The 17,814-nt window shown below is 39.1% G+C and overlaps 1 protein-coding gene across 1 annotated transcript in view; it reads right to left on the bottom strand.

Annotated features, from left to right (window-relative positions):
• Positions 1-17,814, bottom strand: part of COL19A1 (collagen type XIX alpha 1 chain) — a 357,863-nt gene that overhangs the window by 15,846 nt on the left and 324,203 nt on the right. Inside the window, 4 exon segments of the mRNA XM_003121272.5 lie at positions 1,666-1,794; positions 11,907-11,973; positions 13,594-13,616; positions 13,619-13,763. Of these exon segments, the coding sequence (XP_003121320.4) occupies positions 1,666-1,794; positions 11,907-11,973; positions 13,594-13,616; positions 13,619-13,763 (364 nt within the window).

Here is a 17,814-nt window from a genome sequence, read left to right as displayed (position 1 = left end):
TGTCAGGAGTAGAAGTAGTTGATGAGCTCTCCATGGCAGCATAGCAGGTAAAACCCATAGAAATTTTTGCAGAAGGGAAGTTCAATGAGTGGTGATGAGAGGTCTTGTTTCCAAAAACTGCTTCCACACTGTCGGCTTAGCATTGTCTCTGCCTGAGAAACTTACAGAAAAGCCTTCCCTGAATGCAAGGGGGCCTGAGACAGGGGTTTGTGTGGACAAGTGACTCTAGTTTCAGAACAGTTTTCCTTGCTATCTTGACTATGCACTGCTCTTGTCTTTTTAGATGGCCACTGTGTACAGCATCTGTGCAAGACTTTTCTTCTGTTGGTGTCAATGGTCCTGGTTCTTCACATAGGTTGAGACATCAGACATCTTCAGATGGCTTTCAACCTCTTCCCTTCCCATCTTCTATACTCTGAATTTACAACAGACCCAACCAGCAAAAGCTAATAATTAACCACTCTACACAATGGTACACACAGACTGCTACACCCGATTCCACACTTTTTCTCCCAGCTATGTGTCAAACCTCTTTATGACCTAAGGGAGTTCAGGTCAACTAGAGTGATTCATTGCTGCTACTTTACACTGTGCTAACTATCCCAGAAGCCTTGTCAGTCTTGAGTGCAAGTCAAGATCCTAACAAACCCTTCAGCAGGGAACAATTGTGGCTCCTTTGGGTGAAGGAGGGCAGGGCAATCACCTTGGGGCCCTTCTCTAGAAAACAGAGAAGCCACAGGAAGGAAAGTGAACTTGCAAAAGGAAAGTAATTCTTTCCATTTATTGTATTTTGAGCTGTATGCCTATGTGATATTGATGTTTTCTCCTTTATAAAGCTTTTGTTTATTCCAAGGAGGGCCCTTGATCTTCTCTATGGTAATACATGAAAAGCAGTTTCCGTGGTCTTATCTTTCATGTTTTGTACTCACTGGATTTAATATTTCCTTGCCCGAGTTGTGAATCTTCTACACCAGGTTCTATTTAGCCTCTCTGCTGATTGTCAATCACATTATTTGAAAGAGTCTTGCCAGTTTAATTTCATCAAGCTCCATTTAAGTTCATGTTTCTTGTCAAGTTGTCAGCAATGAAGCAGTTTTTTTTTTTTTTACCAATTTAAGTAAAGTCTTGCTTTAAAAGTTTTAGAAACCATGTGAGAAATTTTCTTCAATTCAAAAGTTACCATCCACAACTTTCGTAGAAGAAGAAAAGGGATTCTAAAATTTCTCAAAAATATATTTCAGACCCAAATCACTAGTTACAGTAGCAGGACTTAAGACTTGTTCCTGTTTCTTTAAGATAATGATTCCTGTTGTCTACTTACATCAACAGCAAGGCGTAAACAACTGAGAGTTCCCCAGATAATAATGATAAATAAGCACATATTATTGCTGTCATCATAACAAACATTATTATTAAATACATTTAGATAATTACCATTCAGCTTTAAATTTGAATAAATAACAAAGACATATTTCTAGAAAGTCAAATATTAGCAAGCTATCCTACATTAAATCTTTATATATGTAAATTTATAAAAAATATATTACGTATTATATAAAATATATATTCTATAATACATATAATGTTTGTCTTAACTGTGATTTGCATATTATAAATACTGAGAGTTAAAGAGTTGGTAAACAAATATTCTCCCTTAAAACTTACCTTGGGGTCCAGGGTCTCCTGGTGGCCCAGGTAACCCATCCTTTCCTGGTGGACCAGGCCTCCCATGAGCTTGAGCAGCCAGCATTGCTGCTGGTAGCTTGAGCTGGGATAGGAACACAGCCATCCTCTCTTCAGTGATGAAAGGGAAAATAATATATCACATTATAGAAATACTTTTTATGACAAAAGTTTTTAAGTACGTTTTACATGAAATTCAACAAAAAATTATTTGGTTTTCAGTTTAAGCTCATCTAGGTTACCAACTGGTCTGACTGCTGAGAGATTTTTTTTGCTTGTTCAAGTAAAGTGAGTCATACAAAGTTGTTTGAATATGGATACAGAGCAGCTCTGTCAGTCAGAGGATCTGAGACTCTTCAGTGCTTCAGAGCTATATGTAGTCAATCTGGAGACATAGAACCTCATTAACATCTGGTAATGACTTATGGAGAAAATTTAGGTTCATATTAAAAACTGGTTGTAATAATAAATTTAAGCCACTTTCCAGCAATGCTATGAATGTAGGTGTGGTGATTTAAAATGTATTCACAAAGGGAGTTCCCGTCATGACACAGCGGAAACGAATTTGACTAGGAACCACGAGGTTGAGGGTTAGATCCCTGGCCTCCCTCAGTGGGTTAAGGATCTGGTGTTGCCGTGAGCTGTGGTGTAGGTCACAGAGGGGGCTCGGATCTGGAATTGCTGTGGCTGTGGTGTAGGCTGGCAGCTATAGCTCCAATTAGACCTCTAGGTTGGGAACCTCCATATGCCGTGGGTGCAGCCCTAAAAAGACAAAAAGACCACATCCTCCTGGATACTAATAGGGTTCATTACTGCTGAGCCACGAGGGGAACTCCAAACACCGTTGTATTAAGCCACTAAAGTTTTGAGATATTTTCTTATGCTGCAATAGATAACTCATACAGTACATGACACTTAACATCCTTAAACAAAACTGCACTATTGATAGAGAGGGTGATTTCATGGCACTGTTTAATTTCTCTGCTGGGTTAATATTTAACTTTGCTTTTTAAAGAAAATGTCGTATTTTAATCCTCCATATTACTCTTTTTTTTTCTGGTTTGATTTCCTGTTAGTTCCATTATTCAGTCAAAGTTTTAGTAGGAAGGATGTCTCATTTGGCCAAAGGAACAAGTGCAGCCTTATACAGAAGATCATGTGCCCGTGGAATTCCAATTGCAGAGTGAAAACAGCAAAAAGTCTCTATACATTTCTGTGAATCTCAGGAAAACACTGAACTAGAACACACAAGGTACAGGAAGCTGGTGAATTATCCAGAACTTTTAAAACTCTTGTCAGTGTTAAGTGATGTGACCTTTATGAACTGAATATGTCCTAAATCTGCAGTGTTGTCCTGTCAAGAACACAGCACTCTCATTTGCCCTTTGCTCACCCACCAGGTTGCCTGGCACCCAACCCTGCTCATCTGGGTCCCAATGAAAGAGTCCAGGGAGGGGCGGAAGGACTTGCCAAGGGGCTTCCTCAGGGAGAGCTCCACTGTCTGGTGGAGAGAGTATCCTTACAGGTGGCATGCAAATATCAGTACCTAGAAACTTATTAAAAAGTCAACAACAACAAAAAAGGGTTCCTGTCGTGGCTCAGCAGAAACAACTCTGACTAGCATCTATGAGGACGCAGGTTCGATTCCTAGCCTTGCTTGGTGGGTTAAGGATCCTGCGTTGCCATAAGCTGTGGTGCAGGGTGCAGACACAGCTGCTCAGATCTGGTGTTGCTGTGGGTTTGGTGTAGGCCAGCAGCCACAGCTCCCATTCTATCCCTAGCCTGGGAACCTCCATATGCCACAACTGTGGCCCTAAAAAGACAAAAAAAAAGTGAACAAAAAAGTAGAATATTGGTGTATCAATAACACATAAAATTTGAACGCTCTGAAACATGAGGAACTTCAAAATATGTAAATATGAAAATATAATTAAGAATTTTTTCTCTAAAATTCCTAAGCAAGTCATATTATTAACTAAAACACTCTCCATAAGCAGGGCCTTGTATTGGGTATTTCATACTTTCAGCATTAACTGCTCTTGTTCAGGAATCATGGAGAGAGCCTGGGAGAGATTATCATTTCAATAAGAACTATTACCCATGTTTTTATAAGCCCTGTGTACTATAAAGATTACCTGCTGATAAGCTTTATTTTATGACTAGAAATCTGTTACATAATTATCCTCAGAATTACTTTTTTGAATAGTCAAGTCCAAGGTTACACCTGCTGTTATAGAATTCCTGTTTTTTAATCCCACATAGGCCATTGTTCAGTTAGATTTTTCCTCAAAAGCATATTTAATATTTTACTACTACATGGAATTAATTTCGGTAAAATCATTAATGCGAATTCATCCAAAGTCCATGATAAATACAGTCTATCACCAAATGCTATATTTAAACTTACTTGGTTCATTTATATTTTGGATAGCTCACATTTAACAAATCAAATACATACATAACTGGATTTCAAATAGAAAACTGGAAGAAAGCATATCCTTGCCGTGACAAAAAAAGCAACATTTTTTTTTTCTTTTTATGTTTTCTTTAAAAAGCAAATTCAATTGATTTCATTTGTAAAACTAACTTATGAATTTTCAAAGATACAGCTAGTGAGCAATAAGAAATGGATCTTTAATGTGACAAATTCAGCATAGTTTGGTGCAGACAAATCTTCCAGAAAAATATTTTACTGATTAGTGTTTATTTTGCAAGTAAGGACCAAATGACGGTAACATATTAGAAGAAATAGCTGCCAGTTAGAAAGAACAAAGGCCAGATCATATAGACATCTGTAAAGAGTTACCTCAATTTTCTCCAATCTTTTCACTCAATGTAGTTCATTTAGTTGAACTTTTGAGGGCATATTTTGCTTAAACGGATAGGTATATTTTACAAGTTTTTGATAAAGAGCAAATTACTTCTGAGTAAAACTCATTTTTCAATGGGCTTTCAATAAAAATTTTATTTAAAAAAATGTAGGCCCATACACTGTTTAGGAAATAAAACAAAAAGTCTTTTCAAATAGAATTATTAAGGTAAAAGCCCCAACAAATGTGGAGTATAGCTGTAGTTACCAAAACAGTAATTACCTGACACTCACATTTTCAAATCACAAAGCAAGCAGAAAGGAAATGGGACAATAACGACAAGACCAGAATCTCTGGTGCTGACTGATTGACCAGCATGATGGACCAATTCGGACCTGAGGAGTCATCCTAAGTGACACTATCACTGGCTTTCCAGTAAAGTTTTTATTACCTGATTCCACCTGAGACATGTTTGGTGGATGTTAATATACTTGTCTCCAGTAGCAATAGATAAAACAATTGATATATTGTAAATCATTACAATATATAATCATTACAATAATAGCTTTATTACACTGGAAACTGGATGTTTTATAAAGTATGAAATTCAGTGATCACAGTTTCAAATTTGCATATTATTTGTTGTTTTGCACTTAAAAGATAAATATTTCAGTACAATTTTTCTTGAAACATACCTCTTTGAATACCTTCAATATCTAAACATAAATATTCACAGCACTAATTTTTCCTCTTTAATGTGAGGGTTGAATTTACAAGTAATTCATTTTGTCTGCTTTTAAATATTTTTGGTAAACAGAAAATTCTTAAAAATAATTACTTCTAGCTGTAAATTATCTAGCTTTAAGGTACGACTCAGAAACAGTCATTTAGCATAAGGGTAATTGATTGTTCTAAACCCTACTCTAATGCTCTATAATTTTAAATAATATGTCTCTGAGCCACTAAATAAATTGTAAAGACCTGTATTCTTAATTGCTTTTTCTCTGTTTTCAGGCATCTTTGGTCAATTAAACTGTTTTTGGCTATGCTTTCTAATGAGGCAGGAAATTGAAGACTTCAGATAGGAGCATGCATAAACCAAACACACATATTCCATCTGCCAAGGCAAACCCATAGCAGTCATTCTATCAAATGAGAGTGATGGCATGCCTTCCTTGGAGAATGGGCTCATAAATATCATATAGACATTAATATTAATGTGATGATAAAGTATATTATATGGAGAATGAAGGGGTCTTCCGACATCTTCTGGCCCATTCCACCTTCTATTTCACAGATAGAATTTATAAATAGTTTCGGAGAGAGAAATTTATCTTTTTCTCCTAATGCCCATTCAAATGTTTAACTGTCCATTTTCTTGGTACAGCTTCAACTTATTTTCTTTTGTTACCCTATTATGGAAACAGAGTTAATGAGTATTTCCCTTGGGAAATCAGTCATCTACTTGAAAGTATTGTTACCTCTTAGGCTTCTGGTTAAATAACTTTTACTCACAGGCTTGGTAATCTGCTATGTAAATCACTTTTTGTTTCCACTATTCCAAGGTTTTCCCATATATCACTTAAATGTGGAAGCCAAAATTAGATATCGTTATCTTCTAATAGGCAAACATATCAGAAGAGTAGTTTCCTTTCATCTATTAAGACTTATTTTCTAGTTTCCCTTTAACTGTTAGTTCAATAGTATCATACGGTGGCTTCATATTCATTTGGTGGCTCATCATAACCCAAGGGTTGTTACTGCTACTGTCCAGCCCAGTCCTCTGCCACCTTTGTCACTTTGAAATGTTATTATGAATAAAGATGGTAGATTAAACATGTGCATCTGCTTTAACTCATTCCTGAATCCCTGTTAAACAATAGTAAGCTATTTTAAAAGATGTAAAACCACAGGAATGGGAGACTATGAAAGGAGACAACATTTGTCTCAACTTTGGAAGCTGAGAACCAGATGGCACAGTGAAGATGAGAGTGGGCTCAAGGAAATCAAACCTTTATACCAGAAGCTGAGAAACAGTCTGTGTTCAACCATAAAGTCCTTAGAAGATTAAGGAATTGGCCATTCGAGTTACTCCTGGAGGTGGGGGTAAGGGAGGGGAAGGAAAATAAGGGGGACTGGCTGAAAGCCTGTTTAAGAAATGGTTAGAAATCCCTTTCTCAGCTCTACCAGCTGAGTGGTGGCCCTCCCCAACCTTAGCAAAAGGCTGGAGGTTTATTACCTGGAAAGCATACACAGATAATTTCTGCCCTGGAGACCCCACACTGCACTGCAACTCAGGCTTCCCTACTGGAAACAAAGAGAAGAAATGGGCATTGCCATGCTTGGTGCTGGGGCCCCCACCCTTCCTCCTACCTCGCTCCCCCAGTTCTGGCAGCTAGGCAGGAAGTGCAAGTGATTCCTTGGAGAATGTGACCAGAATAAGAGGAAAGACTTAAAGACAGTGAAGTTGAAGATCCCTAAGTAAAAATTACCCTACAATATAGCTTGTGGTTTGCAAGCCCACCATTCACTCCTCACTTTCTGGCAGTTTTTTAGAACCCAACTTTTTATGAGCAGACTGCCAGATTACTGGCACTGAAGAAACCCTATAAGCAGAATGACAGATCTAAACAAACAGAAAGAAGCATATTGAAAGAAACAGAGACTATGATGTGGAAAATATTTCCAAAAACTCTATCTCCAGTTATGTGTATCTCTGAGATGATGTGTGTATATATACAAATTAATATCTTAGTTGTAGAGACAATACAACCTTGAAACAATAGGAGAATACATATTCAGACATGTTCACGTATGTGTGGATGAAATTATGTATGAGAAATGGAGAAAACATAGGTAAAGGGCCTTTCCTAGACCCTGGAAGTCTGGAGACAGAAATGTTGTTTAGGCACAGCCCCAACCCTCTTTCCCTCCCACATTATGGGTATGGCTTCGTTGCTTCCAAGTTTGTCCTAGGAACTAAGAGAGCTAGATATTGGTCCACATGCCTGCCTAGGTTGGGGTGATGTAAATCTCCAAATATCATAGAGTGGTATCATAGCAAGAATTAAGCTTCCTAGAGCTGGCAAGCCCTCATTCATATGGGCAGCATCACTGGCAGCTGCAAAGCCCTCACAAAACCAAGAGAAGCTAAGCTGAGACACATAGCATCCGTGCCCTCTCTGTGTTAACTACCTTGTGTGCAAAAGGATTGGACCTCTTGGCCAGTCAAATCAGGAATTTAATTTAATTTAATTTAATTTAATTTAATTTAATTTAATTTAATTTAATTTAATTTGTTTTTTGCTTTTTAGGGCTGCACCTGCGGCATATAGAAGCTCCCAGACTGGGGGTCAAATCGGAGCTGCAAATGCCAGCCTGCACCACAGCCACAGCAATAGTAGATCTGAGATGCGTCTGCAACCTACACCACAGCTCAAGGCAATGCTGGATCTTTAACCCACTGAGTGGGGCCAGGGATTGAACCCATGTCCTCAGGGATACTAGTCAAGTTCATAACTGCTGAGCCACAACAGGAACTCCCCAAATCAGGAATTTAACCTACTCTTGGTTGGGTGTACGTCTGTACATTGTAATTTGACAGGAACCCAGACTTAGGATGGTAAACTACTTTCTTCTACCAGGTTGGGTTTGGGATGGGGCATCGGGATGTTGAAAGGGGGCCTGGTGGCCTGGGAGACAATTCAAAATGGGGTGCAATATCAGTGGGGTTCACCTGGGAATCCCCAAAAGGGGTTAGAAAACTTCCTGGGGAGAGCCTGAGTTCAGGATCCTGGCCGAGGGTTTCACCACCGTCTAGATGTCTAGGATGACGTGGGAGAGCAGGACTCTCCTGAGCCCCACTGACATTCATGGCTTGCTGAGCGGAGAGGATTTTTCTCCTGAGGCTGAGGATGTGTGGGGTGAGTGGAGCAGAGATAGCTGGCTGCCACTGATACAGCTCCAAAAGAGAGGCAGATGGAAGCTGTGCCTGCAGCCCTTAAGGGTGACTGTTCTCACATGTGAAAATTAATCTTGGCTTTTACAGAGAAAGCTTTCTGCAGAGAACTGTGACCTGGGAGCTGTATGATTTGTGAAAATGGAAGATTTCTTTTTTCTCTTTTCTAAATGGTGTTCAGAAGACATGGAAAAGGTGATTTCAAAGAGGAAGATGAAATAGACTGAATTGAAATAATCTTGGAACAAATGAACTAAAGTGCCAAATAACCAAATTCTGGGCTCCAGGTACAATTCTGTTTGGGAGAAGACAGTTTTGTGGTACTGGCACCCACAGAGGTAAAAAGAGAAGGGGTACCACCTTTGGAGTCTCAGAGTTGGAAGCCTCTGGAAAAAATTTGCTTTGGGGACACTTGATAATCTTGAAGCCAAGACATCTGGGGCTTCTGAGGGGCACTGACCACTCACCTGGGCCAAGCCAGGTGGGAGGGACTGGGAGGGGGTGGGACAGTTGGGTGCAAGTGGCCCAGTTCCCCTGGCCTCCCTCCTCAGGAGGCCAACAACCCTTCCCAGGAGGAACTTCACAGTGGCCTGGGGTGAGCAGCATGGGGCCTCCTAGGCTGAGGTGGCCACATGTCCTCCACTGCAGGGCTGGCCACCAGGGCCCTGCCTTCATCCAGTGTCCCCTGGACTGGCGACATGGACACCTCCTGACCCTTCACATGCCACATTTTTCTGAGAGAACTTGGTTCTATTTTCTGATATCCTTAACCAGCCTTTAAAAAGTTAGACTAATTAGCAAAAGCTAGACTAATGAACTATTTACTCTATGTTTTTACCTAAAGTTTTGTTAAGAAATTGAAGTTCAATAGTAAAGTTGCCTGAGATAAGAGACCATGAACACAAGAGCCACGGAAATAAAAAGGTAAAGAAGAATTTTAGATGGCAATCCAAACACAGGTGTTTGCTGGCATTTCTCTTTGCCAGATCGTAGGCTACTAAAGACACAGACACTATCTGAGGTCACAGGTGTTGTGTGCCAAGGGCTGGTTTCACAGACGTGTTTCCTGTGTGGTGACACAGACCCCAGGCTCAGATGGGCACTGTGCTTGGTCTAGTGTCCTGCTGCTGCCATCTGGTAATTCTTCATAATTTCTGAACAAGGGCACTTTCACTTCCATTCTGCATTGAGTCCTGCTAGTGACCTGGTCCTGCCTATGTCTCTACTTTTCTTCTGTGTTTACCTGGGACCTTGAGATGTTTCACTGCCTTTCCACCCCTGGTCCTTGAAGGATTGTTGCTGAGGGGGATGTTTGGATTGCAAAGTTTGGAGGCTATTTGATAATGCTTGATTCAAGAGTGCAGAGAGAGAGGGAGAGAGAGAAAAGAAAAAGAGACTAAAATGCAAGGGCAATATTAAAATTACAAAGAGAAAACTGGTAGCTCAAGAAGAAAGAGTGGATGATTGTAGTAATAAACTATCATGTCAGAGCAAGATAAAGATACTTAGAGATAAAGGTGAAGTTAATAGCATGAATTCAAGACTTTTTTTTTTTTGGCTTTTTGCCTTTTCTAGGGTCACTTCCCATGGCATATGGAGGTTCCCAGGCTAGAGATCTAATCGGAGCTGTAACTGGAGGTCTACGCCAGAGCTCACAGCAACACCGGATCCTTAACCCACTGAGCAAGGGCAGAGATCAAACCCGCAACCTCGTGGTTCCTAGTTGGATTCATTAACCACTGCGCCATGACGGGAATTCCTGAATTCAAGACCTTTGAAAAAAACATTTTTTTTCTATTTTGCCACTGAAGTGACTAAAAGTCTATGGGCTACTCTGCTCCCTCTCTAGTGCTCTTCAAAATAAGTTAACGTGCACTGAAGCACCACAATTTTGGCTTCTAATACTAATTACTGCTTAAAATAATCAGGACTTCCTGGAGAGCAGCTAACTCCATACTGGCAGTAGAAAGATTTAAGGTGAACTTGGGGCATCCTGTAATTGTATTCCTTGCTAAACTCAATCATTCATATTAGCTTTGCAAAGGAAGGATGCTTTGCTAAGAAGCTTTTGGAACCAAAAGTCAATGTGGATTGATTTTATAAAGACAAATAATTTCCACCCTATTAAGCTCAGAGTTGAGGGGAGTGATCTTGATTTTACCAAATAATTTGACAAAATCATATAATATCCTCATGAACAAAGAAATGTACAGTGGATTTTAAGACAGCCATATGAATTCAGAGCTTGCTGAAACAATAGATGATTTATGAATGGATGGGAGGCATGGAATGGTATTTAGAAATTTTATTTTAAAAAAAAATTTTATTAAACATTTCTATCAACAATGAGAATGATGACATGCCTATGAAATTTAGAGATGATGCAACTTATGAAGGTCTGCCAACCCTCCCTACAAAGAAACGAGATTATAAAAGATACTTTCAGGTTGGAACAAAGTACGTACATGAATCACTGGAAATTGAATAAGAAGAAATGAAATCACACATTTCTATTTTAAAAGTGAACACAGTGCATAATGAGAAACACCTAATTTTAGAAAGTGTATAAGGAAGATAGGGGGTTGTTAGGTGAAAACTCAAAATGAATCAACAGGGTGATATGGATACTTTAAAAAAAATGATGCTATCTCAGGCTGTATGATTGCGGTGTCTACATCAGGGATCAGAAGATGTTCTCTGACAGGGTCACACAGAAAAATATTTAAGGCTTTGCAGGCTCTACTGCCGCTGTCCCATACTAAATTCTGCTGTCCAGCATGAAACAAATAGAGAAAATACATAAAGGAATGAATATGACTGTAATGAAACTATAGACATAGATTTGAATTTCCAATCATTTCGCATACATCATGAAATATTACTTTGATTTTTAAAAGAACCATTTAGAAATCTCTCTAAAGAGATTTCTTTTATCCTCTCCCCTCACCACTCTCTCTTCCCATAAAAAAAGGAAAGGTGATTCTCAGCCTGTGGACTATATGAAAACACGTGGCAGATGGAGTGGGCAGGGGGCTTTGGTTTGCCCCTGGTCTAGATCAAAAGGCACTGTCTCCTGCCCTGGCCACAATACTCCTGGTGGATAAGGGTTATTTATGAATGAAGTATCTCTCAAGGGTGATGATGTGGAGGAGACAGGCACATTTACTCCGAGGAAGAGAAAACTAAAGAGGAGAGGAGTATAGTGGGTACTGAAATGCTCCAAGGGTTGTCACGTGAACAAGGAGGATACTGTTTCTGTGCTGAACAGGCATGATAAGAGGCAGTTACAGGCAGGCAAACTTAACTCCAGGGAAGGAAGAAGCTTCCATCAGACCTGCCATCATAAAATGGGTCACCTCCTAAGGTTGCTGAGAATGCTGCCAGAGGAGTTTTCTATGGTGGATGGGAGGGAGGAATTAGGGGAAATTCAGAAATATGAATAAAGCAAATCTAACCTTCAAAAATCCTCAGGACTTCTTGATTAATATACTTCTTTATTTCTTCAAATGAAACCACATCCGCCTAAAGAAGAGTGGGGAAAAAAGGTCTGTTAATACAGAACCTAGAAAAAATGCATAAAAAACAAAAGTATTGAGTTGGTGTGAACACTTGAAATTTCGGTAGCTGTCCAAAGATCAAGCAAAGTACTTTTGACAATGGACTTTATGGGAAATAAATATCTTTTGTTTTGATCAAATGCTGGGAAGAAGTGCATAATTGCTTTAAAAGCTGTGGGCTGGAACCATAACCAGTAATATAAACACATTTCCTATCAAATGGAGAGACATGATCTCACACATTTAGAAAAGACATTTCCTATTACTTTATTTTCTGAAGTTTTAGCATCTGAATGAGTACTAGCATGATGGGACCATCCCAGGCACATTTTAACTTCTGACTAATCCCCGGAGACTGGTAAAGTCAATATCTAGCTAATGTTATTATGTATCTTCAAAGGACAAGAATTCCAAATATGCTGAATTATGCTTTAACATGTTTCATTACTAAGTTTTACCTGTTTCATGGGAAGTTTATTTTTTAATTTACACATTGCAAGCATATTTTATCAAGCAATTTTCTTAGTAGAAAATGCTCTGGCAATAGAAAATGCCAAGGGAAGTAGGTAAATGATGCCAGTTGAATTTTTAACCCCTGGACAAATAAATTGACATCAATTCGACAAAGAATCTAACATTTATAACAATAATGTTTTACTGTAGTACCTTGATATTCTTAGAAGGGAGCTTTTATTTCCCATGATGGTTAGGGTGTCTAAGTACATTGTTACTTAGTGTGATGGGCTTATAAAGTGATGATGAGTTGTGTGCAACATAAGAGTGTCAAGAATGTCCAATTTTAATATTTTGTTTTCACTGTGTATGGGTAAATGAACTTGAATTAATGTTTCTAATACCATGTACTGACACAGAACTGAGGGTTTGTTATACAAGCTTTATTGAGTAGAGCAGAGGAAAAGTGGGTAAAAATAAAGAATACTATGGCAATGTCCAAATTGGACCAGTCTCTGGTACTGGCTGATTGAATAATCAAAGACAGTGTATCCTTAACTCCCTGGCCTCACTCCAGGACCCTCCTTTTTTTCTGATGTGGATATTTGTAGAATAAGTTCCTCTGTGGAATGGCCATATCTACCAGCCTCCTGAGGATGTTCATAAAGACATGTGTTTCCTTAACAAAACGCTCTTTCTTGGAATAACTGGTTTCCACTTCAAAGCACCATTCAGGGCAGATTTGTTGTTCTGAAAGCCAAGAGTTTTAACATGAAACATACATGTGTTTTCTGTGTAGTATTTAAGAGTGAGGCCTTGGAGTTGGTCAGACCTGGGTCTGACCTACTAAATACTGTGACCTTAGATGAGTTAGCTCTTAGCTTCTGCATTTGGAAAGGTGGGATGGATAGGACACCTGACCTCTTACGTTAGTTGTGAGGATCTAACGAGGGAACGTTTAATGAGTACTTAGCAGAGGACTCAGCACAGAGCTTAAATGACAGTTGTTGTTCCCTTGTGGAGACCAGTTTAGCTCATTTTATTCATTTTGAAAGGTTACAACTGCTTTCATTGGAAAAGGGACACGTGGTCAGTCCCAGCCAGGAGCTCCAAGAGTTCTTGGCTGACTTACCGGAGTGCCAGGGAGGCCTGGGTGCCAGGAGGGCCCTGGTGCCCAGGGGATCCTGGTGACCCCTTGTTTCCTGGGGGCCCTACAGGACCTATGGCCCCCTTGATGCCAGGAAGGCCTGGTTTTCCTCGTTCACCTTGTGGGCCTCTGTCCCCTGGAATTCCCTGATCACCCTGTTAAGGAAAAAAAATTATAATAAAGAACGATTCTCTAGAACCCCATCTGCTGTGGTTAAGGGCAAAGATTCTGGATTCATAATGGCATGTACTATATGGGACCTTGGCTAGGTGAATTACACTCTTTATGCCTAAGCTCCCTCTCCCTAAAGTGGGATTATTAACAGTATCCACTGAGTGAGTGATGCCAAGAAGTGAGTTAAGTGCCTAGAACAATACTGACATGACAAAAGCACTCAACACAAAGTCAGTGATAATGTTACTTGTACTTGGTGGCCAGTCTGGAATGATGACACTTTTTTAAAATGAATTTTATTTATAGTTGTACAATGATCATCACAACCCAATTTTATAGCATTTCCACCTCAAACCCCAGCACATCCCCCCAACCCCCAACCAGTCTCATTTGGAAACCGTTAAGCTTTTCAAAGTCTGTGAGTCAGTGTCTGTTCTGCAAAGAAGTTCACTGTGTCCTTTATTTAAGAGTCTACATGTAAGTGATAGTATATGATGTTGGTGTTTCACTGTCTAACTTCTCTTAGCATGATAATTTCTAGGTCCATCCATGCTGCTGCAAATGCCGTTACTTCTTTACTTTTAATGGCTGAGTAATACTCCATTGTGTATATATACCACATCTTCTTTATCCACTCCTCTGTCGATGGACATTTAGGTTGTTTCCACGTCTTGGTTATAGTATATAGTGCTGCAATGAACACTGGAGTACATGTATCTTTTCGAGTCATGGGCACTCTGGATAGATGCCCAGGAGTGGGAGTGCCTGATCAAATGGTAATTTTATTTTTGGTTTTCTGAGGAATCTCCACACTGTTTTTCACAGTGGTTGCACCAATTTACAATCCCAACAGTGTGAGAGGGTTCCCTTTTCTCCACACCCTCTCCAGCATTTATTGTCTGTAGACTTTTTGATAATGGCCATTCAGGTGGGTGTAAGGTGGTACCTCATCATGGTTTTGATTTGCATTTCTTTAATAATGAGTGATGTTGACCATATTTTCATGTGTTTTTTGGCCATCTGTAGGTCTTCTTTGGAGAATTGTCTGTTTAGATCTTCTGACCATTTTTTGATGGGATTGTTTGTTTTTTTGGTATTGAGCTGCAGAAGGTGTTTATAAATTTTGGAGATTAATCCCTTGTCAGTCATTTCATTTGCAAATATTTTCTCCCATTCTGTGGGTTGTCTTTTTGTTTTGTTTAGGGTTTCCTTTGCTGTGCAGAAACTTTTAAGTTTAATTAGGTCCCATTGGTTTATTTTTGTTTTGATTGTCATTACTCTAGGAAGTGGATCTGAGAAGATATTGCTATGGTTTCTGTCAGACAGTGTTTGGCCTATGTTTTCCTCTAAGAGTTTCATAGTATCTGGTCTTATGTTTAGGTCTTTAATCCATTTGGAGTTTATTTTTGTGAACGGTGTTAGGAAGTGTTCTAATTTCATTCTTTTCCATGTGGCTGTCCAGTTTTCCCACCACCACTTATCAAACAGGCTGTCTTTTGTCCATTGTACATTCTTGCCTCTTTTGTCATAAATGAGTTGACTGTAGGTACATGGTTTTAATTCTGGGTTTTCCATCTTGTTCCACTGATCTATATTTCTGTCTTTGTGCTAGTACCATATGGTTTTGATGACTGTAGCTTTGTAGTATAGTCTGAAGCCAGGGAGCCTGATTCCTCCAGCTCCATTTTTCTTTCTCAGGATGGCTTTGGCTATTCTTGGTCTTTTGTGCTTCCAAACAAACTTTAAAATATTCTGTTCGAGTTCTGTGAAAAATGTCCTTGGTAATTTGACAGGGATTGCACAGAATCTGTAGATTGCCTTGGGTAGTATAGCCATTTTGACAATATTGATTTTCTCAATCCAAGAGCACAGTATGTTTTTCCATCTGCTTGTGTCATCTTTGATTTCTTTCATCAGGTTCTTATAGTTTTCAGAGTATAGGTCTTTAGTCTCTTTAGGTAGGTTTATTCCTAAGTATTTTATTTTTTTGATGCAACAGTAAATGGGATTGTTACCCTAATCCCATTTCTTTCTGATCTTTCATTGTTAGTATGTAGAAATGCAGTTGATTTCTGTGTGTGAGTTTTGTATCCTGTGACTCTGCCAAATTTATTGATGAGCTCTAACAATTTTGTGGTAGAGTCTTTAGGATTCTCTAGATATAGTATCAAGTCATCTGCAAATAGTGATAGTTTTACTTCTTTCTTTACAATTTGGATTCCTTTTCTTTTTTCTTTGTCTTTTTTTGTCCTTTTAGGGCTGCACAGTGGCACATGGAGGTTCCCAGGCTGTAGCTGCTGGGCTAGGCAGAGCCATAGCAATGCCAGATCTGAGCCATGTCTGTGACCTGCACCACAGCTCATGGCAATGCCAGATCCTTAACCCACTGAGTGAGGCCAGGGATCAAACCTGCAACCTCATGGTTCCTAGTCAGATTCGTTTCCACTGTGCCATGATGAACTCTGATTCCTTTTATTTCTTTATGCCCTTACTGGTAGGCCTTGTCATTTGTGGTATTTTTCTTTCTAGTTGTGGCCTTTTCTTTCTTTTTTAATTATTCAAGTGAATTTATCACATCTGTAGTTGCATAATGATCATCACAATCCAATTTCACAGGATTTCCATCCCACAACCCAAGCACATCCCCCCCACCCCCCAGCCTTTTATTTTCTGTCAAGTTTTTGATTTCTCCTTCAAATCTGAATGGGAGCCTTGCTGGGTAAAGTAATCTTGGTTGGAGGTTTTTTCCTTTCATCATGTTAAGTATATCATACCACTCCCTTCTGGCCTGCAGAATTTCTGCTGAAAAAAATCTGCTGATAACCTTATCAGGGTTCCCTTGTATGTTATTTGTTTTTTTTTTCCCCCTAGGTGCTTTCAATATTTTCTCTTTGTCTTTAATTTTGGTGAGTTTGATTAACTTGTGCCTTGGGGTGTTCCTCCTTGGGTTTATTTTATGTGGTACTCATTGTGCTTCCTGAATTTGAGTGAGTGGTTCATTTCCCATGTTAGGGAAATTTTCAGCTATTATCTCTTAGAATATTTTTTCTGTCCGTTTCTCTCTGTCTTCTCCTTCTGGCACCCCTATAATATGGATGTTGGTGCATTTAATGTTGTCCCAGAGTTCTCTTGGACTGTCTTCATTTCTTTTCAATCTTTTTTCTCTTTTTTGTTCCACATCAGTGATTTCCACTAGTCTGTCCTCCACCTCACTTATTCGTTCTTCTACCTCCTATATTCTGCTTAGCTTGTTTCTAATGCATTTTTTATTTGTTATTGTATTTTGCATCTTTGCTTGCTTAAATTTTAAATCTTGTATTTCTTTGCTCAGTGTTTCCTGTAAATTATCCATCTTTGCCTCCAGTTTATTTCTAATGTCTTGCATCATCTTCAACATCATCAGTCTAAAGTCTTTTTCCAGGAGGCTTACAATCTCCAGATCACTTAGCTATTTTTATGGAGTTTTTTCTTGTTCTCTTATCTGAGTTATAGTTCTCTGCCTCTTCATTTTTATAGGTTTTTGGTGTGGTCTCTTTTTTTGCAGACAATAGAGTTGTAGCCTTTCTTACTTCTGATGTCTGCCCCCCTTGTGTCTGGAATGATGACACTTTTGAAAGTCAACAGAAGCTCCCACTTCAGGCCTGAGTCTCCTTTGTAATTGAGGGAAAATGGCCAGCAAGACTTCAGCAAAAATTTTCACTCAGAAAAGCTCAAATCTATTAAACCATGTGTTCTCATTTTTTTCTGTTTTCTCTTGGATGTTTGGACTTAATTTCTGTGCGTTGGTTTCTGTATTCATGTTTTATATGCACACACATGTGGATGTGTATGTGTGTTGTTCGTGCATGTACATGCTGTGTCTTAAAGATAGATGACTCAAGAATGTGAGGAAGGAGACCTTTGGCAAAGGTTCAAAGAAGGAGATTGGGGCGGAGAACCATTATTGAGATAATTTATTCAGTATTTAAATGAACTATAAGAAAATTCATTAAATAAGATGCTATAATAAATTACGTATAAGATTATATTAGA

The sequence above is a fragment of the Sus scrofa genome, chromosome 1 (assembly GCF_000003025.6).
Source record: "Sus scrofa isolate TJ Tabasco breed Duroc chromosome 1, Sscrofa11.1, whole genome shotgun sequence".
Lineage (NCBI taxonomy): Eukaryota > Metazoa > Chordata > Mammalia > Artiodactyla > Suidae > Sus > Sus scrofa.
This window is presented reverse-complemented; position numbering and strand designations above follow the sequence as displayed.